This window comes from Patiria miniata, unplaced genomic scaffold (genome assembly GCF_015706575.1).
Source record: "Patiria miniata isolate m_02_andy unplaced genomic scaffold, ASM1570657v1 HiC_scaffold_7, whole genome shotgun sequence".
Classification (NCBI taxonomy): Eukaryota; Metazoa; Echinodermata; class Asteroidea; order Valvatida; family Asterinidae; genus Patiria; species Patiria miniata.
Window position 1 is genome coordinate 39003143 of NW_024037074.1, and position 27165 is coordinate 39030307.

General features: G+C 39.9%; 1 protein-coding gene across 1 annotated transcript; it reads right to left on the minus strand.

The window, feature by feature from the left end:
* Positions 1-4553: 4553 nt before the first annotated feature.
* LOC119745295 (transmembrane protein 87A-like) lies at positions 4554-26940 on the minus strand. The gene is made up of 16 exons (XM_038221549.1): positions 26773-26940; positions 24597-24657; positions 24418-24491; positions 23343-23498; positions 18401-18598; positions 17542-17697; positions 16409-16517; positions 14541-14602; positions 13046-13166; positions 11784-11946; positions 10232-10325; positions 9313-9378; positions 8629-8796; positions 7656-7833; positions 6025-6139; positions 4554-4849 (listed from the first exon to the last, which is right to left on the minus strand). Exons 1-16 carry the CDS (start codon positions 26881-26883, stop codon positions 4780-4782), a joined length of 1902 nt encoding a protein of 633 aa, XP_038077477.1. The 5' UTR covers positions 26884-26940; the 3' UTR covers positions 4554-4779.
* Between the last annotated feature and the right edge of the window lie 225 nt (positions 26941-27165).

Genomic DNA, 27165 nt, shown 5'->3' on the forward strand with positions numbered 1-27165 from the left:
AAATATCTGTTGCAAAACGAAGAGAAACACTGAAAGGAATCATAGAAAAAAATTTGGGTTGAAAGAGTTTTCACAGTGTGAGTAAAGTGACTTTTTTCACAGGTTTTTCTTAACTACTCAAAAAAGGAATGTCCACACTACATATATGTAATGTAAACATGTGTGTGACCCCGCGTGCCAGCCAATGGGAGTCGACTTTAGAAACTGTGATGTCATTTTGATTACAAATGTGGACTAAGCTGATTGGTCAATTTGGATTCCATTTTTTTTGTAATACAAGGGGTTACCGAAGACCCGATTTAGAAGGTGCCCGCTGAATGGTCAGAATCTCGAGGTCAAGACGCAATCTTGTTTTGCATAATTAATCGCCAAATCTGCTCCCATATCATAGACCCTTGCTGTGCAAGGGGATATTCCACAGACTACCCAAATCATGCTTTTAGAAATACTTCCTGGAAACATTTTAACGGAAAATACAATTTAATGATAGTGTTTTGTGTTTGGCATTTCTTATTTTTTACACTAAGAGAAACGTTCTAATATGTCTGAAACTATATGAAGATGGTAAAATAGTTTTTTTTGTCCAGACCTTGAGTAACTAATCAATCAACTGTCACACTGTGTTTCCATTACAATTGTTTGAAATCACCAAATATATAAATTTCACACTGGTTTTGCAAATGTTATAAACGATTGGAACAATAACCGATTATGACACAATCATGGTTTAGTTACACCAAATATGCTCACATTGCAAAACATAAACATTCGCATAACTTTTAATTTGAATATTTGAATAAGATTACAATAAACAAGACAAATTGACTAGGTGTACATATCACTAATTATAAAGTTGAACACAGAAATTGACGGGTATGGTATTCTAAAGGTTGCAGGTTCAAACCTCGCTCCAGTCAATTTCTTTGTTACACTTTAAAAGATTTCAAAAATGATTTGAATTATAACAAATACAATGCAATTTAAATACAAGAAGCAAGTAAAAGGAAATATAAATACTTGGGAAAAAGGAATGACTGAAATAATGGTGAGTTTTAATAATTTTTCTCCTTTCAAATTAGCACCTTTTTAATCAACAATGGTGGAGGATTTCATTTTAAGAAAATGCTTTCCTTGGGGATTTAACACAAAAAATGGTAGAAGACCGACTTTTGCACAATTCTAACAGCTATAAAAACACGGGCATAAAGGTGAATAAATCCCCCATCTGTTTCACGAACCATGTCAGATTGAGTCTGGGCTCCAGAATTGTGGAAGACTACTGTCATTGACATGCGAATGCATTGCCGACAACGCCTGACGCTCACGAAAAGACGCTATGGCTTTGTACACATTCAGAATAAAATAAGTCATGCATGTTTCACATTATATAACCGACATACAGATCCTTGTCATTTGATTGGTGGAACTCACATCATGTGGCATTCGTTATTGCTCCCATTCATGCCGAGCCTCAAAAAGTACTATCCGCCCATGGGGAATGGGAAATACTATTCCAACAGTTAGGATCATGACGCGCCATTTGTGTGCAAATGCATGCTGCTGGTGTGCGCGTTCAGCGTTGCGCGTAGTGCATATTGTTCCAAAGAGCCAGCACTACAGCGTTGGGTTCAAACATTTTCGTGAAGGGGTGGTTTGGAAGAGAGAAATACATTTTCCTCCAGTTTAGTATTGAAAAAAAGTTCAAATATATCAAATGACAAGGATCTATATGTCAGTTATATATAAAACAAATATTGAGTGGCTTTAAATTGTGAAATGGGAGGAATATTATCGCTCGGTAAAATCTGGACTTTTCCAGTTCACTCGGCTTCGCCTCGTGAAATGGAAAAGTCCAGATTTCACCTTGCGATAATATTCCTCCCATCCCACGCTGAGCCACTCAATATTTGTATACTATACTATAGTGTAATGTTTACACTATATTGTAGTGTAATGTTGAATGGGCTCTCAAAAGCAGTTAACAAAAATAGCGCCCTCTCTTGTTTGTGCACGGAGCCCATAAACCTTGTCTTATGTTTCGTCTTGATACAAAAGATCATACATATTAAAACCCAAGTCATCTAAGTGCTATGCATCCTACCACCTGGGTTTGTTGACCTTACACACATGCCTACCACTGAGCTCAAATATGGCCATCCAACCCCGATATTTTACTTCCCATTCACAGTTACATTCCAGTAATTCCTTAATCCTTTATTGGAACTTTTTTTTGGTCGCAAAATATAACAACGAATATTTCCAACAACAAAAATATGATTGTAATAGCCTACCAAAAAATAAACAAACTCTGAAACAAATCATGATCTAGTGAAAGAGTGTTTGACTTTTCAAAACAAAACAAACCACCACGAATTACACAAAAGCCACAGAAAATGGCTTGCCGTAAATATGGGTTTTAGAACTTTACCTCGGCAAACATTTACGTGTATTTACAATTCCCTCCAAAAAAAATGACAATAAACAGCAGGTTGCAACTCCCCCTCCCCCCCCCCCAACCCCGACTTATGTTATACCAGTAAAGTGGGGCCAAAAACACTACATTATTCTCAAACTGCCTTAGAATGCGGAAGAAAGCATTGTAGAAAATATTCGGGGTGGGACATGCCCCTGGACCCCCCTAGTAGGCCGCGCCTTTGGCATGCTTTCACTGAAGCCTCACTTTTAGACGCATCTTTGGAAATGGCCTTTTCACAATTGTTTTCCTTAAAAATCAGCATCCCAGAAAGAATAATTTCCGCAGGGAGTTTATTGCCATTACTATCTTTAAACCACTATCTTTAACCCTAACGTCGTAAGGGCTCTTTGGGGTTCAAGGACCAAATACTACGGAATACTACATGTGTTGTGCACACTTGTATGGAAAGAAATGCATACTACAGGTTACTACTATGTAGTATTTTGCAGCTTTAGGTGAGGTTAGGGTTAAACCAAGTAAGCTTTTCAACAATAATTTCCTCAGTTCCTTTTTAGATAGCTGCAAATGATCCACTCTACCTTTAAAGGTACTTTATCATAATGCAAAATCCATCACAAGCCTGATGTACAATTTCGTTTAAGTCAAAAAAAAAAAGGTCCCTATTTTGTCCCGCATCTAACACCACGTTTTCTTTAAATACATAATCATCGCAAAGACTAATGACATAAAAAATGTGTGGATATGCTCCTTGCAGACAGAAAAAAACCACTGAAATCTATGATAATTTAAGAGGGTTAGACTTTAATTACGTTTGAGACATAGCGTGCGCTAAATTGAAATTCACTAAATTCAGAGAAAAATGAACATTTTAAACTAGATTTGGAGATCACACATTTGACAGATAACTTAAAAAAATTACCTAGATTTTGAGATGTGTTTATTTAACTGAAAACTATGTCTACATTCAATATACTACAATATTTGTGTACCATTGGCTCATCTAAATGTACATCACCGCGACCTGGGCGCAAATTTTTTTTCTCCCAAACGACATCCGCATACATGGTTGTTTAGCGCCCTCTACGATACTTTTTTTGATACGCACGCAGGTATTTAATTATTTGTTTCCCCGCGTTTTGGCGAGCAGTGCGACAGCTCAGACAATAGAGAGTAGGATTTCGCACCACGAGGTTGCGGGTTCGAATTTCGGTTTTGCACCGAATTTTTTTCCTTTTCTAACCTGAGGCTTTGGAGGATTTTTCTTAAAAAGGGAAATAAGTCCAAATTTCATAACGTTCAAATTCCCTTTTTTTTCTAATTTTATATTTTCTTCTCATGTTTTTATAAAAGTTAAGTCCAAAACGCCATAGCGTACACCCGTATGTGGATGTCGTTTGGGAGGAAAAAATTCGCGACCTGGCCATGGTTCGTTTATCCACTCCCCAAAACCAACGAACTAAAACTTAGCACACTCATGTCAAATAAGTGACTTAACAGCAGAAGAAAAAAAAATACCCTTTTAAGTTATCAAAAGTTGCTTAAAGACCATTCATGTCGGTCCATAAGTTTTTGTAACATTTGCAGCGTTTTCTAATCAAGTCAATCACAAGTCAATCACATTGCAAGTTTCAAGTCATGTCACAAGCTATTCGAATCAACTGTGACAATGGAGCTATTTTGTCAATGTTCATTCCCTTTTACTTGTAACCTGTGGAGTGCCGTGGCCCCGTGGTCTGGAGCATTGAATTTGTGGTCTGTGGGTAATTCTGCAGGTTGTGGGTTGGAGTCAAGCCTGGGGTTATGGTGCGTGTGCCCTTGGGCAAGGCACTTTGTCACTCATTGCTTCTCTCCACCCAGGAGTAAATGGGTACCTGTAAGGGCAGAGGTGGTTATTGTGGTTGATTTTAGCTGCTTTGCGCCGAAATGGCAGCATCAAGCTGTATACTCCCCAGGGAGCTGACATTGTCTTTGGAATGTTTCATTGGCCCAATGTGCAGGGTAATACTGATGTAGCGCCTTGAGCACCAATACTGGCGGATACGTGTGCTTTATAAATACACATTATTATTATTATTATTTACTTGTTTGACTTGTAAGCGACTCAATTACAACTCTGCATCTGTACTCTCGGACCGGCATTCATGGCTATTTGGACAGAGACGCAACAGTCATAACATGTCCAGACTTTGACCGTCAAAACGCAGGCCAAATCTGCACATATCGGCAACCTGTTTATAATTGCCACCTGTCCATAGACTTGTTTAGCTGGCTCCCGTTTTCACACAGGTACATCTGTACATAATTGCTGGTACTAGCTGTGACGTTTGGGAGGGCCGTGTTGCTTACTCCATCTTGCTTCTCTCCAAGTTGGTAACGAGTTCTTCCTCTGAGTCGTCGAAGGCACCTAGGGCACTGTAGCAGAATTTAAAGAAGAACATATTTAGGGTAGATACTTGATGATCACAGTACATTTTATGGTGAGTAAACTGTTTTTGGTCTGCACAAACTTGTGACATAATGACATTGCACCCCCTTTGCCAATTTACATTCCGGGAGCCTGGTGTGGACTTTGTTGCACTGTTCCAGTCACGTCATGCATGTTGATGCTATGCATGGTGTGCATTATTGGGAAGCAATTGCTGCACGCCGACTTACAGATACAGTACCGAAATGCATTGATGACACACAAACTGGTATGTTCTGATTTGAAGAAGGTAGCCACGTATGGTTACATGATCTTATTTCCTTATGGTCAAGGGGACTTGACTTGAGACTGGATGACTTGTGGTGATTGGGCTTGACTCATAATGACTTGTGATTAAGGGTGTGCATTTTACAGGTAGTACGGGAACCGGGTATCCGATTGAAAAAAAACTTGGGTACCTGGGTACCTGTTAAAGAAACCCAACCCACAATTCAAATCACGGAAGTTGCCGTTCAGATTGTTTAATAAAGGTCCGCACGATAATACTACCACACCGGTACATCAATACAGCAAGATACAAGTGTGTACAGTGAGCCTATAGCTTTACGGTGTAAACTGCAACTTTTGCGAGCGTCATAAACAGGAAATATGTTTTGTTTTCCCATGTAGCCTGGTTTTCATTTTGAAAATTCTCCACAAATGACATTCAAAACCTCTCATTTTCATTGTCTGAGAAGTTACTCAGTAATTTGTCAAGTTGGTTACGGGTACCCAATCCCATAATCCAGAACCGGTTCCTGACATCAACGGTCGGGTACTCGGGTACCCGGTTCCGATGCACAGCCCTATTTGTAACGAATTCAGATCGACTCGCGATGACTCGTTAGGACTTAAGATGTCTTCTGACTGATATAATGACGACTTGTGACCGACTTAACGATGACATGTGAGTGACTTGCAATGACTTTTGAGGACTTGTGATTACTTGTAATTTACTAGCGATGTCTTGTAATTAACTTGGGCCGAGTTGTGATAAACTTGTAACCGACTTGTCATGCTATTTAACTAGACTCATGATTACTTATGATTGTCTCTGATTGAATTGTGACGACTTGTGATTGACTTGCGTTGGCTTGTGATTGACTGAAGACACAGTACTTACGCATCAGCCACTGCTGCAGGAATGTTGTCCTCCACCCACTTCAGGTCATCGTCAGTCTTGTGGCTGGTCTGGCTCTCGTTGCGGTTACTCACAACATTCCGCATCTTCATGCCCTCTGTTGACAAAGAGAAGGTCACATTCATATTTGACGTAATATCTCACAACAGGAATTCCCCTCAAAGATTCAAACTTCTGTTCCGCCTGAACAGGAGGCACCAGTGCTTACACAAGTATCTGTATGCTACTGCACAATCGCCTATGGTGGGGCTATCACAAGTCCCGTCACACACAACAAGGGATCAGCATATTAACAAAGGAATGCCTTTGTCTCATTTCATTTGAATGGGTAGTGACTTTACTTGAGACTGGAGATCTTGTGATGGACTTGTGATGGATTCAACTCCAACACATTGAGATACAAGTGAAACAAATTGTCTTAAAATTTGGCAGTAATACCGGAGTCTTACTGGAGTCTTATATAGTGCACGTATCTACCAACAATTAGGTACTCAAGATGCTGGAATTATGTCTATGACTCAAGACAGGTAAATGAATTTGATGACAAAAAATTTATGTCAATTCGGCCGATTCACAATGCAGTGCGCCACCTAGAGTTTGCAACAGAGAGTTCATTTTTCCCAGTGCATTGTGGGAGATGGTCAACAAATTCGCAGCGCGGGACATTTGAAATTGTTAGTTTTTCCGGCCAGAAAGTTCGTAAGCATATGATTCGAGTATCTGTTTGCCCTTTTCTTTTCGTTTTATCAATATGGAGTTTTTTTTGTAAGGCGGCAGAACGCTTTGCCCCAATCTATAACAAATTAGCTGAAGTTCTCTACTGACACTCGTTCAAATGGGCCATGTTTTGTCGACCGTAAACTTGAAAAACGAACTCTCCGTGGCAAACTCTTGGTGGCGCACTGCATTGTGAATCGCCCGAATTGTTTCCTTATTGAGAGTTTAAATACAGTAACTTATATTTTTTTAAGGTATAAGTTTCTTTGTCTTTAGCACTGCAACCCTGAACATTTTACTTCACTAGGAATCATAATGGTACTGTGGGATCCCTCAAAAACACTCGAGGATTTGAAGTGTTATAAACACTACATAGAATATTAACTTGACAGTAAGCATGTTAATTTGGACTGTTAATATAATTACTTCTGAAAGCAAGTAATCAAATTCACACATAAGGAGAATGAAATGAATCTTAAATTTGAAGGGAAAAAAAACCCTCAGCTGTAGCAGACTGGCCTGGAAAGGCAGTGAGACTGGTCAGTAAATGGACCATCCCACCTGTCAATCAAACAATGCACACTGACCAATCAGATTGTGACTTTTGGTCAGGTGACCACAGGTACCCAGAAAAAGCACTGTGAGAAGTGTACACAAACCAAAAACAGGGTGGGGCTTATGGTCCAATCTGGAAAGGTCGATTGTGACTATCATGTCGAAAATTTTACAAACTCATCACATTTCTAATTAGGGACAATTTTAATAAATATACACAAACCAAAACGGGTGGAGTTTATGGGCAAACCACAACAATCTATTGTGGCTTGATTGTCAAAGTTTCACACAGTCACGTTTCTAGTTTAGGACAGTTTCACTTTTTTGTTCACAGTTCGTACCAAATGCGTCGTTGAGCATGGGTTCTTGGCTTTCATCGTCCCCTTCTCGGTCGGTGAGTGGGGAGTAAGCGTATCGTTGATTGTTGGCCGTCGGGCGGAAGAGGATGACAATAACAACGAGGATGACGCAGAATAAGACGTGCCAGTAGGCGTCGTCCAACCACAGCTCGTTCCACTTCTGAATAAACAAAATCAACAGGAAGATAAAATTGGTCACTGCTCAGTCAACCGTGAATATAAGGACATGATCAGGGTGTCATTTTAAAGAGGAGATTCAACCCTAACAGAGAATATCTCCCTTTGATTCACATGTGCCCTACTTCTGTTCCAATTAGCAATAATATCTCAGTTTCGGGGTTTTTTTAATCCACCCTGTATAAACAGGCCTTTGCTGTGTGCATGTCTCACTACCTAATGAAGCAAGGCCTCCATATCCCTCCTTCTGTCTAAACAGTCACAGACAGTCAAAAAAATTCAATCCTCTTCCCCTGCCAACAGCTAGATCATATTTCAAGCAAGCACTGTGACTAGTCAAATTAAGTCAACTGACAAAAGCAGGCAAGTGGTAGGCACAGCTGGCTTATCAATCACCTACAGTCAAAGCATAGCTGTATCAAGTTCCGTAAGTTACGTAAACAGTCACGGCCAGTCAATCCTGCTTTAAGTTGGCTGGGAGCTCGTAACTATTAAAAACAGTCACTTGATTGATTGTGACTGAAAAGACAACTTTGCACAGCGTGTATGTTTGCATACGAGGGTCACTGAAGGCATACAGGATAATTTGCTATTCATGCATTTTGTCTGTTTCCAATAATAACACCACTCAAAATCCAGAGAAAACTGTTCCAAACCTAACCAGTTAAAGTTCCAGCTCAGTGGATATTACACTTTTGGAGAAAAAAGTGGAAAACCACGCACAACCCTTTTGTATTCCAAACAAGTATTCCAAACAGTAAATGTAATATATTCTGACCTTCATACAGTCGGTCCAACGATGGACTCTCATCGACCACAGCAGGAAGACAAAAGCAGCCACCACACAGAAGATGAGAGTGTTGGTGAAGTGCCGGTACAGCCAGAGTTTGGCCATGTTGCGCCGTAGGCGCAGGGTCCTGGTGGTGTCTACAAGGCTTTTAAAAATGTAAAGGCTCGTTAAGGGAAAAAAACAAACAAATATAGAGGTTTTTTTCTTTCTGGGTATAAATACATGTACATTCAAGTGAAAGTCGTCTCGCGTTGACTGATCCTGAATTTATATAGGAAATTTTATAGGAAATTTAGGAATATGGCATTTATATCTGAAAATTACAGCAAGATATCCTGATGTTGCAGGACCCAATTTATACTTCTGGACTAAGGGGGAGGGGGTTGGGAAATGGGAGGTTGTGTATCTAAAAACACGTTGAAATTGCGCAGCAGCAGAATTCCAGTCAAACCAGTGAGTTTGGCGGTTTTGATACATCATCTTTCATTGAAAAAAAAACTTTTTCATTTTGCCGACGCGCATGGCTACGGCGACGCGCGCGCATACCAGAAACCGGAGACTTTTTTTTTTGGACTTAGCTAAGGTTGATCAGGTATTTGAATATAGAAATCTGTTTAATCCATCAAATACAGAACAAATTAACAAAACATAACAGAATTAAAAAAAGGATATCCACCAGCAGATGATTGCATCGAGCACAGACAATGGGAGAATGGCAATCATATCGTTCTGGTCAGTCTAAAGAAAAGAGAGAACGAAAGGTAAAGAAAGTGAACAAGTCTTCAGTAACAAATGATTATCCTCCGACAAATTCATGCACAAGATGTACATGTTTTTCAGATGAAAGCGTACTCCAAGCCACAAGTGTGCCAGCCTGTGTGCTTTATACCGAGAGGATGCTTGTGGGTAAAGGGAACAACTGTACCCAACAAGTTGGGCTTTGTCTGACCCCAACGTGTAAAGAAGTTACCCTAACAAGGGAAAGTGTAACGAAGTGCGAGTACCCCACAAACCCCATCTGTACGATAGCACGTGCAAACAGTCTGTCTTACGTCATGCCATCTTCTTTTCCTTTATGATGTCCGTCATGACAGTATTGTACTATGGATAGACTTTGCGCTTAATTCTGTACACGATAGCAAAACCATTAAGCAACGTTTAAACGCTTAGCCACTTCACAAAGACGCACGCCTGACCCAGGATGTTTGCACTCGGGCGTGTTTAAAAAAAAATCATCAATTCATTCTTTACAGCACAATGAGCGTTGATCTTGCGCCAGCGGCATGTAGAAAAAACACAATTGTACACATTGTATATAACTGACACAGCAGACAGCTGGCAGTCATTGAAAACGTATAAACTTAGCTGCCCGGATTGTGATCAAGTACTACGGTGTTTGTTTCTAATGCTTTATAAATTATATTGGTTTAAAGGAATCCTTGATTCGTTGGAAAAAGCATGTGTAAAATTTGAAGGCAGATCGAGTAAACATGACATCAGTTGTTTATAATGCGGCTTTCGTTTAAATGTTACTGAAAATTTGTGAAGGGATTAAGAACTTGTTTTCGTTTAAACGTTTGAATATCCTTACTCCTTTGACCCTGAGGCAAGCTTCCACTGAGCTCATGATGAAGTACAGCATCCCGACCCCCAACACCCAGTGAAGATCCTTACCAAGACGAGGTCTGATCAGAACAAGAGAAGGAAAAAGCTAATAAGAAGCTAAAACACACTAAATGGACACCATGTAATAAAGAAGGGACATCATTTCTGTTCTCTCTCTCGTTTTTTTCCCCCCCATTTTTATTGGCAACTGACTTTTCACATTAATTTCCAGCACTTTCCTCATGACGACTACATCACGGGTGAAACACTAACGAGACCTCGCTTCAATTTGGGAACCCTTGTAACAGCTTAGACATACAACTTATTGCTACAAGGTGCTTCTGCAAAGACAAATCTGGGCAGGCGTTCGCCGTCTACTCACCAGGCTCCTTCACTGATCTCTATATAAAGACTGGATAGCTAATAAAGAGCCGCACAATGTACGAATTTGACGCCATATTGGTGAGACCGGCTGGTGATCTACAAAGGACAAGTTGCCGTCTTTATAGACAGCATGATTTCTTTTGTAACGTCGCGGTTCACTTGACTTATATTTTGGCCACCACCACTGACCAACTGACCAAGGTTTACTACAATTTTTCTAACGTCGTGGTTACTTTTATAATGCCGCAAATCACTTTTTCGGCGTTTTTGAAATAATAATCACTACGGAAATGTGTCCTTTTTAGAACATCATAATATGTGTACGTGACCAAAATGCGCGTCAACTGTTGATACAACGCGCGCGTATTTACGCGTAGAACGTTCGTATATACGCGGCCATCTTCGTGAGACCGGGGGCGAATTGGTCAATATGCAAAGTCTACTGTGTGAAGGTTGTATGCATATCCGCTATCCAGTCTTTATATAGAGATCAGTGGGCTCCTTCCATGGAGAAACCATTGTGCACGATATTGTTCAAAGCACAACTGCTCTGTGACGGATTATATGAACAATAGCTAGCTCAATGCTTTCCTCATCGAAAAGGGCAAACGAGATGGAATGATAGCGTGCCTGGATCAGTCTGTACCATTACACCATGCAAGGCCTCAAATCTTAAAACCTCAGCACGCACTCTTGAGGAGATTCAGAATCAGTTTTTGTTAACCACTTTTAACCCTAACCGCCCTGAATCCTTCAAAATCCTCTTTGCCAAAGTAGCTCAGCCATGCATAAATATAGGCCTGGATTATGCTTGGAATCCTCCGTACTGCTCCAGGATGTCACTGGCCAAGCCTCAACATATTGACAGTCACTGCCGCAGGATTCTGCAGGATTCAGGCTGTGGTCACCCCTCCACGGACCACATTCAAGAAATAATTGTAGGAATTTGCAGGATTGCGACTGTATGCTATTTTTCTATGAGGCCAATTGGAGGAGTTTGCAGTACTGAGGCTACATCCTAGCAAAAAAGCCTAGGGAGTTAGGGTTAAAATTCAGCAAGCACTCTTGAGGAGATTCAGAATCAGCTTTTGTTAATCACTTTTAAGGAAAAGTATTATCTTCTGAAAAAAGAAGAAGACAAAAAAGAGATTGACCTTGTGATCCCGTAGCCCAGGCAGACGATAACAACCAGCATTCTGGCCAATGCGCGCTTGAAACATGAGATGAGCTCGGCCATGATGATAGCCCCAGGAACAGACATGCCATAATTGTTGATGTTCTCGTACTCGGCATAAAACACTGCCTTCTCAAGTAGGCCTAGTCAGATTGGAAAAAAACAGAAAAATAAATCACGCGTTGAGCAGCAAGAACTGTTGCATCCATGAAAAACGTTTTCCTAATCGGCTTTTTGTCAAAGTGGCATTTTTGTGTCGCACCCACAAAGAGCACTTTCAGGCAGGCAAACTCAATGAAATTTGAGTGACATCTAAAACTCAAAATGCTCTTAAACCAATAAAAACAACTGCAACGGTCGATATTTTGACGGCGTGTGCACGTAATCTTTAGAATAATTTGGTTCAGTGCCACTCTGGAACGTCAGTCTGAATTTGGAACAGGTATAAGTCACCCCGAACTTCTGCTTGGAACTTTTCCGCTGGTTGGACTATGGAAATACTCCCTTAAAGGTAGAGTAGATCATTTGCAGCTATCCAAAAGTAACTGACAAAATTATTGGTTTAATGGCGCTAAAGTCCCTGTGAAATTATTCTTTCTGGCATGCTGTCATTTTGAAGGAAACACTAAAAGGAGGTCATTTCCAAAGATGTGTCTAGTGACACATGTTTGGAAATTTCCGTAAGTAGTTGGATTGTAAGTTGGCGAAACCTGTAAATGGGTTGCGCGCAAGTGTTGACGAGACGCAAACGCGAGCGCGGTTGCTTTTATTCTTCAGTTCAGTGCGTGACATCGCGTAGCTGCAATCGGCTGAATGAGAACGTATCCCAGACGCTGATTTCATGCACAATTCAAAACATAATTCAGCTACTTTTAAATTGAAATCAAGATCTTAGAATATTGTTTTCTCAGAATATACAACATTCACAGAGATAAAACTTCATCAGGTTATATGTTAAGCACCCGTCTTTTGATTCTGAGCATTTTTGTTGCTTCAAACGAAAACAATTCACAAAAGACAAATGATCTACCCTACCTTTAAATCTTTACTAAAAAAACCAAGGTATCATTCTCCATGTAACCTTCAATACATTCGATAAATCTCATCAATCTGACGAAAGCTCTGCCGTTTTATGACCGACTACACTTCAATCTTGGACTGAACATCCTTAAAACTTGACCATAAGGACCACAGTGACACATATCATGGCCTCTAAGAGTTTTTTTTTATCAGGACACTTACCCAGCAGCATGACCCCACCGATCCAGAACTGAATCCTCAACAGATCCCGCCACTGCATGGCCAACAAGATCAGCCAGATGAACGTCAGGATGGAATAGGCGCCGCACATCACACCGTAGAACTGTCAAACAATATTACGAGGGAATCTCAGATTGTACAGTTAAGTTTTATAGGCTCAACTTATTTATCATACAGAATTATGTATTGACATTAAAGTACAAAATAATATTTTAAATTCAAAATCTTTTACCTAAGAAGCTTCAATGGCTTAAGGCAGGGTTTGACCTTAACTCATTTTTTATTAACAAGCCAGCCGGGCTACTGAAAAGACTCTTAACTAGCCTGCGGGCATTTTCAATAGCCCGTATGCTTTTCTTTTATAGAGTGTCTCATAAACAACAATGTGCATACATGTAAAACATGTATCCTGAGGCAATCTTGTCAGTGTTTATAATCAACAGTTCTAATAATTAAACCCTAAACAGTCAATAAAATCAGACACAAATTGATACAGGTTTGCTTTCTGAATTTAATGATTTATTCCTTCCTGTCCTTTCATCTTTGCCGTAGCCCAATAATTTTTAACTCGCCAGCTGAGCTACTTAAGCAGCTCGCTGCTGTTTTGGCTAGCGGGCTACCGCTAAAGTCGAACCCTACTTAACCCTAACCCTGCCAGACGCAACACAGTGCACCAGGTGGAAAAGAACTGGTACACTTTGATGCATTCAGCTGCCAACACCAGCGCATGAATGGCCAGCTCTGAAACAATGAGAGCTAAGTCCCACTGAACAATGCCACAGTTGTATCCTGCTGCGTGCAGTGACCACGGACTCTGAGGCAGTGTGGCCTTGAGACTTTTCCCCTGATGCATCTTGCTACATTTGGCAGGCTTGTCACTTAATAGTCAAGTGCTGCATGTTGCTGCGTTTGGCAGGGTTCTAGCAAACATACCCTGGAGGGTTAGGGTTAAGGTACAGTTTCTGATAGCCGACAGATTAAATGATTTTTTAAAAAATGGTGAAGGGCTAAAATGCTCTAATGTGCCCGAATGCCCGGAAAGACAAACATAAAGATATCTGCACAATTTTATGACTCCATTCAACAATATCGATCGGAATTATATCGGAAGCTGCGGACCAATGATTTTGTGTTCATGCATGAGTCACGTGATTGCGTCATGTTATTTCTGGCAGGAGTAGTGTTATGAGTACAAAATCAGGTTTTTGACCCCAGTGACCCCATGCTGACCTTTGACCCCAGTTTGGTCATGTGACATGGTGGGGCTGGGCTACTGATACATGTACTTTGACAAAATTAGTTGATATTGGTAAAAATATATAGGACCGATAGACAATGTCAACATTATCGGAATAACGGAGAGACACGATGATTTGTTTAGCTGCTATCCCGCAGCTAAAAAAACATATATATATGTTTTTTAATTAAAAAAATATGCAAACAATAAAATAGCAAGAAGTATATTTTCGACACTTACAACAAGCAGCGGAGCCTGGTAGGCAGACAAGAAGCCACTGGGAGATTTCATTGTGATGGTGACTACCAAAAAAAAAAAACCACCACAAAAGACATGAAATAATTGTTAGCTTCTTTATTACGACTTTATTTGAAAATTAAAAACATTCCAATGGAATGTCCAAATGACACTGCATAATAAGCTGAATTTATGTTTTCATGCTCTCTTTGGAAAAACTAACTGATCAATCATTTGTTTTTCTCTAAGTACGTTTCAGTGTCACAGTGTCCATGGAAGCTCTATCTCATTTACATATACATTAGTACTGATATCAAACCATGAAGGTCGGACATACAGGGCGAGTAAAAAAAGCGAAACCCAAATGTCGAAACTATTGTTTTAGTGAAGTCTCGAATGTAGCACTTCTAAAATCTAGGATACGAAAGCCCAATCCATAAGCTTTCTTTTAGTGCAAGAATCATTCAAATCACTCAGGTACTTTTCAAGTTACAGAATTTTAAACACAACCACCGTTTTAAAGTTCTGTCCAGGGAAGAAGGTAAGTGTTCTTTCAGCAAAACGAAAACAAATCACATAGGGGTGTGTGTGAATTGTTTTCGTTTTGCTGAAAGATTACACACCTTTTTTTGTGATCTGTGGACAGAACTTTAAAACAGTGGTTGCGTTTTGTGTCTTTAGACAGCAAACAGTAAATAGTCGTCTGATATTCAACGAAGAGTCGTTGGATCTCAGCTCAAAATGGCGGCCGTGCGTTGCAATTTTGAAGGAAAACAAGCTCTCAGTGGACTGTATAGCTACTTTGAAATTTCAAGTGTAATATTCCAGTGTACTTCGTAATTATTCAATAAATTTTCTATTTACAACTTTACACATTGCCTCGGTATCATAATCTCGTTTTTGTAATGTTTATGGCATTAAACTGGCTAAGAAAGGGACTCTTCTTATTTTGCGATGACCACTAGACACGTCGTAACTTGCGACGTGACTCCAGCTGTTGTCAAGGAACTTACGATGCGTTCAACACATCGCAACTTTCGTAAAATGGATGATACGACATGTCGCGAGTTGTGATGTGTTACACGTCGTAACTCGAGTTGCGACGTGTCGCAGCGCTTCGTGAAATCGGGTGCAGTCACAAAGCGCTGTGACGCGTCCAAACCTGAGTTACGACGTGTAACACATTGCAATCCGCGAAGTGTCGTATGATCCATTTCACGAAACTTGCGATGTGCTGAACGCGTTGTTAAGTTCCTTGACAACGGCTTAAACACGTCGCAAGTTACGACGTGCCTAGTGGTCATTGCAAATAGGAGGCATCCTTATCTTAGCCAGTATTATGCCATAAAAATACATAAATGAGATTCTAATACTAAGACAATGTGTGTAAAATTGTAAATAGAAAATGCATTGAATAATTATGAATTAGCCTGGAATATTGCAGTTGAAATTCCAACTTAGCTATACAGTCCGCTGGGAGATTGGTTTCCTTAAAAATTGCATTGCACGCCCGCCTTTTTGTTTTTTAATTTTTATCAATTTCAAGAGGATATCCGACGACTCTTTGTTGAACATCAGATGACCTTTTACTGTACGCCGACTATATACATAAAACAGTCACCGAGTTGTGCTACAAATACACCTACAACACGTCGCACGTAGAAGTGCTGCAGTCTTCAATTGTGAAGTTAGCACTCAACTGGAAGAAGAAGAAGACGTACGACATGTTTTGTGAAATGGATCGCAGGACGCATCGCAGCTGAGACGCATCATAGGGATACGACACGTAGCAGCGCTGCGATGCATCGTCAGTTGTGATGAGTTTCGTGAAATCGGGTGCTCGCCTTCAGACAAGCAACACAAATACTCACGGGTGACCTTGAACGTTGGATCGAGGGTTTCGAGGGGCTTAAGGTGTACCAGGACCCAGTAACGGCCAGCCCGCTTGTTGGTCGTGGTCACTCTTCCTTTCAGCGGTTTCTGTGCAATGAGACAGAAAAGCAGAACAACGTGAAAGCGGTTGAGTCCTGTCTTCGATTGAGTCTTTTACAATCAGCAGCCAAATATTGACCCAAACCCTCCTCAATCCTTCAAAATCAACCAGGCGCCTATGGAGGGTTTGGAGGATTGAGGCTGAATGGCAAAAATGTGTTGACTGATTTTGGACGATGCATTGTGTCAAGGTCTTAAGCTGTACCTTGCATTGTTTATGCTCAGCTATGCATAAGAGTACATGATACTGGATATCTTCCCTCAATCATCCATATTGGTGAGGGTAAATAATAGCAAACTAGACAACAATGAAACTTATTACACAGCTGACCTAATATAACAATGCTGAGTTTTTACAATGTATATAGAAAAGAACAAAAAAATTGCATTGAATCGTGTGTCATTTGAATCATCAACCCAAACTCTGGGTTGACTAAGAACAGTACCAAGTCTGCCAAAACCCATTACTGACTCTGCTTCACACATAATGCTTCAGGCCCAAATCCCCCAAAATCCACCACAAATGCTATAGGTGGATTTTGATGGATTTGTACTCATGGCTTGTCAGCCAAAATCCCCCAAAACCGGAGGATGGACTTTTGATTGAGTTGGGAAGGTTAGGGTTAATGCCTTCCTCTGGTCACAATTTCTTTTTCTTTCGTCAACTTTCAGGCTCTATCAACTTTCAGCCTTTTTTGTAACTCAAGAAATTGTGTACACATTACAAAACTGGTCACAGTTCTGCAAAACCATTAATCTGAAATCCCAAGCCATTTTTGTTTTAAGACCTTAACAATTTTTTTAAAATTTACCACTATGAAAAAAAAACAATATAAAAGGGAAAGTGGCCGGGCCGTACCCACCAATCCTAGAGAAGCTTGTGTTGGATTTTGACAGATCAAGGATGATTACGGTAAAACCAAACTATCGAAAACCTTTGCTGTAACTTTCTGGCAGGAATACAGACAGGAAATCATTGATGAGTTTGTTGCTTCATAGCCATTTGACTTACCGGTAGCGTTGCATTGGCTTTTTTAGTAGTAGCTGAAGGTTTAGGGGTAGGTGTAGGGGTCCCTGAGGGATTAGTTGCCGCTGGCTTCGGGTTCTTGTCTGCATCTAGGCCATCTGTATCTCTTCGCTTGACCTCGCTGCTGGCTTTCCCTTTGTCCTGTTTCCAGACCATACATTTTCACAATCAAGGGATTTTCTCCCAATATACACAGAAGTTATTAAAAATGCAATGGATGCACAATCTTCCAAAGCAAATTTGCTAAAAAAATTACCCCCTTTGAAAAATTTGAACAATATTTTTTCCAGCTTCAAGTCTGGCACAAGTTTGACACCCAATTAATAAAAATTGTCCTTGGGGTTACTGCGCTGCGAAACACTATGTGATCATCATTGCGTAGCTAGGATCGGATCACGCGAATACAAAACGCGATTCCAAAATAACCATACATGCACGAGCTGATACGTCACTAGGTATGAATGTTTGTAGCATTGCCCTCAAAACTCTTTCTGAAGTTTCTGCGGGTCATTTAAAAACACTTTTTAAAACTGTGTAAAAGCCTGCAAATGCAAACAAACAAACTTATTTTTTAGGGGATATTATTTTCCTTTTAAAATTTGTTCAGACAAAAAGTACAAGAAAACAAAGATTTTGAAAAAGGATGTATATACCTGCTTTAAATATGGTCTCAAAGTGCACATATCTGGTTAAACCATTTGCAAATTCAAGAAACACAAGTAAACATTTAGGAGCGAGACTCAGAAGAATGAGTAATTAATTTGTAATAACTACAATTTCTTAAAGGCAGGATTTGGAAAAATGGAACATCCACACTGAAGCCACTACGACTGCAAATGCTCACCCCTGGAGACTTTTGTTTGGTGGCTGCTGGTGCTGCTGGTGCTGCTGCTGGTGCTGCTGCTGGTGCTGCTGCTGCTGGTGCTGCTGCTGCTGATGCTGTTGCTGGTGTTTCTGTTGTTGGTGTCCATACCCCACGATACTGACAGTGTTTGTTATCATATGCGGTGTAGCAAGTGTAGCTGTCAGGGCCCGATTCATCCTGTTTGGAATTACATCAAATTAAATGAAAAGGTTGTTACGTAAGACAAATCAGCAGAAAGAGTATTTTCAATATTAGTGAAGTGATCAGGCTAAATGAATCGTTTGTCGGGAATTTTCATTTGGAGATTCAGACCAAAATCGGACCACTTCATCACATCACCACACTTCTTGGTGTTCCAACTTCCACAATTTTTGAACTAAAGATGGTACCAGCATGCTGTTTTCACAGCAGTAATGCTGAGATTGTTCTCTTTTCAAACCTGTGGAAAAAAAAAATCGACAAACGACTCATTAAGCTTGATCGCATCAAATTTGTACAACTGACTTTGTTTGAAATTCCTGCACTTGGTAACTTAACCCTCCTAGTAGGAAGTCAATATTCAGAGGCTGCAATATAAAACCCTTCAAATCACTGCAAGTCCGTTGCAGGTGAAGATATATGACGTGTTAAAGTAACTTTTTCGCACAGAGAGTCACTGCAAATTAAAGAGGTTGTGGAATGCTGAAAGTCGTTTTGTTTTTTATATATTTTTTTTATTGTAGAGTAGACCCATATATATCATAATGACAAAGTCCCATTCTTTTGTAATGTGCGTTTATATGTTTATAAAACTGAAATTCATTGAGTAATTTGTTGGTCGGCGAGCGCATAATTGAAATCAACAATCGTCGGGTTCTTCGTAAAATGAGAAAAATCATGACGTGATAAACAGGACTCGTTTATTCTACGCTGCATCGGGAGTCCTGTTTATTACGTCACAATTTACTATGTTTTGTTTGCTGCCCCCAACGAAGACTTTTACACAAATTGCACGTTCGGGTCGAAACAGGACCTGAAAAACAGCTCTCAAAATTACCTTTTGTACTCATTTCATGACAGACAAAATAGTCGTTTTTATTTCATCACACCTTAATAGGCTACATATACCCGAAAAATGACGGAAATGTCTTCAGGCATTCCACAACCTCTTTACAAAAACAGCACTTGTGGAGAGCAGTGAAGCGTGACTGAAATCTGCCCGCTTGCCCTGAGCTTAACCACAAAAACACAATTTGCAGGGATTTGAAGTGCTATCCATACTCTACAGAAGATTGTCTCAAAGGAATTTGAAGTGTGGGTGCTAACTCTATGGGCAAAAGTATTTTTGCAAAACTTGAAGGGTTGTGAAATAGACTACGAGCAAGCCATTACTAGTAATTATACTGTGCAATGTGGAATTGTCTCAAAACACTTAACCCTCCTTTGCAAATGTACATTTTGTGCAAAGTTGTCCTTTCAGTCAAAATCAGTCAAGTGACTGTTTTTAACGGTGCTTCCTGACTAGCTGTGACTATTTATATAACTTGATACAGCTATGCTTTTACTGTAGGTGATTGATAAGACAGCTGTTCCAACCAGTTGCCTGCTTTTGTCTGAATTTGACTAGTCAGAGTGCTTGCTTCAAGTATGATCTGCCTGTTGGTGGCTAGCCTGTTTAAAACACATGGCAGGGGAAGTGGATAGACTTTTTGACTCTCTGTGAGCGTTGAAACAGTAGGAGGTTTTGGATCAACCTATTGTAGGTTAACCCTAGCTCCTTCACGTCTTTTACAAGGAACTGGACCAAGTCCATCAATATCTATCAATCACAATGCTTCCGATACAAAACTGTACGTGGCATAATATAGGTTTTCCCGGACAATTTCGGAAAATGTGCATTTGAATTTGTAAAACAAAAATTCAATTTGGCACTGATTTTGGGAACGATGTATATCCTGGTTTCATTTTCGCAATAACTAGCATTCAATTTTATTTTGCATCATTTAAATAAATGAATTCAGGGTTCTCCCCAGGATTTTTTCAAACCTGTGGGGGAAGTTTTGTTGTGATTCACCAACCTGCAAAGCCATGGCGTGGGGTTCGGGGCCCGCTTAAGGGCCCCGAAAAATTTTGAACTTTAGAGGCTCTCTGGTGCATTTTAGAGCAAATCTGGGGAGTCTTTGAGGAAGATTTTCTCTTAAAATTTAGAGGAGATCATGTGATATTTTTTGTAATTAAAGAAAAAAATATATCAAAATTTTTAACTTAAAAAAAAAAATCTACATTTCAAAACCTGTGTTAAAACTTCCTGATCTAGAAAGTATGAATTATATTAACAAGCAAGTTTCAAATTAAGAAATTAAGGTGAAGAAAAATATCACTTTTGCTTCCGATTACATGCCTTTCAAAATAGCGTCGGTAAGTCGGAAAAATTATTTCGCCAATTTTTTGGGCTGCTGATTGAATCATGGAGGAATAAAAACACTTGATTGAATGGAGCATATTGAACAAGGAATCATGTAGTTTTGTGCCTGGATTATTTTCCTTTGCACCACGAAAATTATCAAGACTGACCATCAAAAGTGATTAAAACTTGCCTCACCTAATTAAAAATATATTTGAGGTAGTTGATTCCACAATATGTTTAACGTACATCATGGCCCCTGGCGCCGTCAACATTCAGTCTGGCCGGCTGTACATCGCGCTGTGCTCACCGTACCGACACGGCGCAGCATCAGTGTGCATTACTGAACTGTGTACGGCCCATCCCATGTGGCTGAAAATTTTGCACCACTGCTTCTAAGAAGCATGCTACGCGTACGATGTTTCGCCATACGTTCGAGCTTTGCAATCTCGTCATTTTAATGGAAAATACATACACAGAAAATAGAGATCACGTTCTGTGAATTAATTTGCAGAAATTCTCTTTCTCCATCGATGTTTGTTTGGTGTTTTTACGATCCAACTTCGGCCGAAATCATCATGTATGCACGTACAAGGCAGTAGTCACTGGTTCCGGTCCTTCATCATCATAGCATTGATACTGTTAGCACGCGAAGGGAACCAGTGTACCATGCTGAATGCGCTAATATATAGCTGGGTGCTGGCGGTCGTCGCGAAAGACCCGTCATCGTGTGCATTTTGATCACACATGCAGCATCAGAAATACGGGATTTTTGTCAAGATTTTGAATGTCAAGATGAAATAATGGCGTAAGAAACGATAATGTTGTGCATTTTAATGGCTTGTGTAATAAATTATATTGTGCGTATCGGGGGCTGAAAAATGTGATCGGCATTTTTGTCGGCGTATCGGGCCACAATTCCAGCGTATCGGGCCGATACGCACGTTTGTACGTGGGGAGAACCCTGGAATTAATGTGCAATAACGTTTCATTTAAAGGATTACAAAAACGTAATTAGACTTTCGGTTTAACGAATGTATTGCCGATTATTACGAATGTGCAATCCATTTTGCAGAAAATTTATTTGTTATTGTGACAGGGGCTGAATTGTACATTCTTTTTCATTTGTCATAATTTAAATTCGCAAAGTCTGCATTTAATTTAAATAGATTATACAGCCTATACAAATCACGATACAGCTTTGATTGATTCATTAATTAATCAATGTATGGTAGGCCTAATTGATCATTAATGAGTTTGTTCTTATGTACACAAAGGCCTATTATAAATAGGCAAATGAAATGTTAAAAAGATAATAAATCTTACCAAAATAAAATCAATCAATGTAGTCTTGTAGGCTAATATTGGGACGGTAAAGAAATCACCATGTGTCATGTTACATGGGATCTGGATACTTTTACTGTTGGCTCTTTGTCTTAATTGTATTTTAACATCTTTCTGTATTTCTTAAAGTTCTCTCTCATTTTATCAGTTCGAATGCTTGGTTATATGATGCGTTTGTGGCAAATGCTGAGCACAAAAAAAAGGAACGATTGTCTTCAGCTTAGGTCTTTATGTAGGATTTATTGTATTGTATGTTTAAAAAAACTATACACCACTTGGTTTAGTTCAATCATCATGAATATTCAATCCTTCAATCAAACATTCCTCGTGTTTCTTTTGTGAACACATAAATGAATTTCAATGCTTGACCAGGCATACGTTAAACAACGCTGCGCAGGAAATCGGCTGCACATATAGCGAAATAGATTGATGATAAATTAAAAGGAATACAGGATTGCGGATGTGCCTTCGATTTCGCTCTAAAATGAAATTTCAATACACCAAATTCAGTGCACAGTCGGGAAACTGTACGCTGATTTTTTACGAATGAATGCACCTTCATGGAAATAGAATTATCATTTGTTAAATAGAAACAGGAATTTAGAAAGTTCATTCTATTTCGCACGAAAACGAATGCTTTTTTTACAAATTCATGTGCACATTTTCCAAAATTGTCCGGGAAAACCTATAGAATCCACCACTGATGCACTGGTTGACATTCATGAACTTGTTTCACATGGCTTTCATCAAAATAGCAATACAGGAAGCTAGGCAAAATCCAAGTCATTAGGCCCAAGTCCATCATACTCCATCAATATTCAGTCACACCGGCCCTACTGGACCAAGTCCCCCAAAAACCCACCAAAATGGGGGGGGGGGGGGGGGGGATTTTGACGGAGTCGGGGTGGTTAGGGTTTAATGTCTTGTCTATGAACACAAACACCATAATCCTAATTGGGCCCTAGACCCCACATACATGTACCAGTATCACTGCACATGAGTCAAACTCCATAAACACTGGACCAGGGTGTTCAACTCTGAAGCATTTTTTGGGGGGCCATTCTCAAATACCTTTTTTTTTGCTCTCTAACCGAAGAAAAAGTGGATGCAAAGTGGTATAGAGTACAGCTTAATACGTAAAGTTCTCACCATCCCTAGAGTTAATGTTTTTTTTGGTCCAACAATCGTACCCACCTGCAGGAGTAAATGCGGAGTTTCACAACTCAGTTTGTTGGATGCATTGCTCCACTGTAGAGCGATATAGTCCTCGGCGTCAAACTTCATCCTTTCATGTAACGGTAAATCTCTAGTACCGTCAAAGAGGCTACTGATGTAATCCGTTGCATTATCCTGTCAAATTGAGCAAGAAAAACCGACATCGAAATGCCTGCGTCAGCAGAACAATTTACTTTGATCAGAAGCTTTGAATGTATGGACTCTATTTTTATCCATAAAGGCGTCCCGTTTTAGTTCTATGGTTCTCATATTTTTTGGCCTCTGAAGTAGGGCCGGTCAGTTGGCAAGAAGTAAAAACCTGAAGGAGAAAATAGAGTTGCACCCATATAGATGGCTAAATTAAAAGATGCCAAGTGCACATTGCCTCTAGTTTTGTTTATTGCAATAAACTCATCATGGATTGATATCGCTGAACACAACGCCCTAGTAGTTCCTCAGGACTACCCTGCTAAATCCAACAGAGTCCAACGGGAGTTTCCTGCTCATTCCACTGTGCCTTATTTTCAGTTGTCTGCTGGATCTAACAGAGTCCAACTTGGCGTTATAATGCGGTTCAGTTGCCTGCTGAGTCCAACATTTTACATGAGGAATGTACACAAGGGGTTTACTGCCCAATCCAACAGGCTCCATTGGGTATGTGACATAGTTGGATCCTGTTGGATTCAGCAGTTGGGGAAAAAAATGGTTAACCTAACCTCACCTAAAGCTACAAAATACTACTACTACATGTAGTAGTAAACTGAACATGCAGTACTTCAGCATATAAGTGGGCATAAAACTCATAGTATTTTTTTGGTACGTGGTGCCTGCATTCATAATTTTGTAGTATTCTGTAGTATTCAGTTCTTTATCCCAAAGTAATGGCTAGGACGTTAGGGTTGTACATGTGTACACAAAGACACGTGACCGCAGCTTCCACACACATACTGGAACAGGTGGCAACCTTTCTGAAGTGTTGGCTAATTGTTTAAATGTTTAAACGCTACGGGAAAGTTTTGTTAAACGTTTAATAAATGTAGATTCCCATCCTTACCATAGTCAGCCCATTGCATTCTGTGTAGCGCACAACCCATTCTATTGCAAACTTCCCTTTCCCGTTACAGTCAACTGGAAGAAAAAAGAAAACACAAACATGTCAGTGACCAATCACACGCCACAGTTATCAACTCATATTCTATATTAGTATTATTATCATTATCTTGGCATAAGTACCTGTTATGGCTATTTCAGTATCTTCAGCCAGGTTTTTGGAAACGCCATTGAAACGATCCCTCTGAAACAAGAGCAAACATAAAGAACAGTTGATGTTGAAATTGTGTTAAAGGGCTTATGCAGCACCAGAATATGTCTACCCGAACCCTAGACCTCAGCCCTGCCTTAAGGTTTTAACTTAAAATGAACAGATTTAACTATGTTGAGATCATCGACATACTGCAAACAGCCGTCAGGTACAACGATGTTTGTCTTGTTTCCCAAACTAGCAATTGCTGGAAGCCTGTTTTACATGGAGAGTACAAGACTGGGAAATCTTGCTGATCGGTCTGTGCGTCCAAAAAAGTGGACAATTTTCTTCCACTTTGTTTCCGAGAAAGTTGACACCTCACAGTTGAACTGTTCATGATATGCCAGCACACATCAAGCTGCGCATCAGTCACAACAATGTACAACACTTTTTCTATGCTGCCATGTGGTCGCTCATTCAGGTATTTTCTGATAGTTAGGTATTACAGGGTGATTTTCACATGTACATGTAATTGATCCTCATCATAATTTTCATTTTTCATACGTCTCTCGAACACGTGTTTAAAAAAAAAAGTTCACATTTTTTTTTTAAGCCGAAGCACTCCACCTCAAAATGGGACTCAACACCAGATTGATTTTTCACAAGAAACAGCCATCGCAACGCAACTCGTGAAGCCAGAGCAACAAGATTAATTTCATAACGCAATTAACAGTGACGCAATTGTTTTCAGTATTGCACCAGCTGAGCATGGCACTGAACATGCGCAGTGACTGTTTTTTGGGACCCAGAAATTTTTTACATAACGACTTTTCATCCGGTTACGAGCTAGTAACATTGTCTTTGTGACTTTGTGTTAAACAGATGGAGCTCTAAAAACACCTTTTTCCCGAGATGTTTTCAGTTTTGCCAAACCTATTGATTTGTCTTCAATCAAATCACAAGGTGGGGTGAAAAAATATGGGACGGGTTCACGGCTTAATAAACTCTTCGATTTGGTTAACGTTTAAATTAACTAGTTAGTCATGTTATTTTTTTTGTAAGCCTAATTGACTAAGCCTCTAGTCTTAAGCTAAGTCATAACAATGCTGTGACGTAATTCTTCTTTTTCTCAAGAATAATTAATATTGAAACTACTGAATAATCGTGGTTCCATTGGCGATGCTTACTGCCAAAAAAAAAATCCCGGAAAGAAAGCAATATCCAGACACCACTTCGTTGGCTGTGTACAAAGTCTATGGACACTGACTGATGGACGTGATGGAGACTCGATAGCCCCATAAATGTGGCCAATTTACTGGACTACCTCCGTAAATAAGGGCCACATTTGGAACATGTACCCAAAAATGTAGAACTTGGTAAAATTTTGATTTTCACATTTAGACTTTGTACCCAGACACAAAACAAGACCACGCGAGTGGCGGAGCTCGTTGGCCTCTGCACTAGTGTCCGGGTTACCACGAGCACCTTAACTCAAGTCTACGTGACTGACAGCAGAAACGATCCAGCACACGCGTGATCTTTTTTGATATTGGAAATTAGATACGCAAACATGTGCAAATGAGCCTGGAAATTACACAAACAAGAGACATTTGAGAAAGGCAGGACTTCTTTTCCATCGCCATGAAGAGGGTGAGTGTGCTTCTAACCTAAGCGTAAATAAACTACAAACAAAGTCTAACATGTCTAAATTAATGTGAAAATTCAAAATATGACAAAGTTCTACTTCTAGTTCTACATTTTCGGGTACACATTCTAAGTGTGGCCCTTATTTATGGAGGTAGTCTAGTAAATTAGCCACAATTATGGGGCTAGACACTAGTCTAGAGTAAGACTGAGAGTCGAGTGCATTTTCAAAGTAGGCCTATTTTCTACATGTTCTAACAAAATTGAAATTGTTTCAGTCATCAGGTCATGTCAGTCCAACTTCAGGTCTTTTCAACATTTTTGCAATGACTGACCTTCATTGAGATATCATTACATATATGATGAAAAAAAGTGGCATCAGGATGCAACATTCTTTCCCCCCCCCCCCCCCCCCCTTGAAAAAAATTGTCCGGAAATTGGACAAGTTCTACAAAATGTGAAGTTTAATACAGAAAATGCACTCAATTTTGGAACAAAAAAAGTCATTATTTTAAACACTACCTCATTCAAAGTGACATTAAAAATTCCATGCTCGGGGCTATCGCAAGAACAAAAATTCACGAAAACTGTCAAAAACGAAACTAGACACAAAATCCGAAGACTCGACTCCATGTTGGCAAATTGTACGTTGGCAGTGCACGATGGTTTCCAGGCTTTCCGGTCCAAACGCATTAGACATGTACCGCGTACCAGCGAGGTGTTTTTTCGCCGAATCGAAGAGCGCCACCACACATCGATGTGACAAAAGTTTCTCCCCACGAAAGTGCTAGTCTCGCAATCAGACGTTCACGTGCGCTTGGAGTACAATAGCTCTATGAATTTAACCGAGTTTTCTGGATAAACCATAGGACTATATTAAATTACGGGATTACCTAAACGAAAAACATGTTTAAT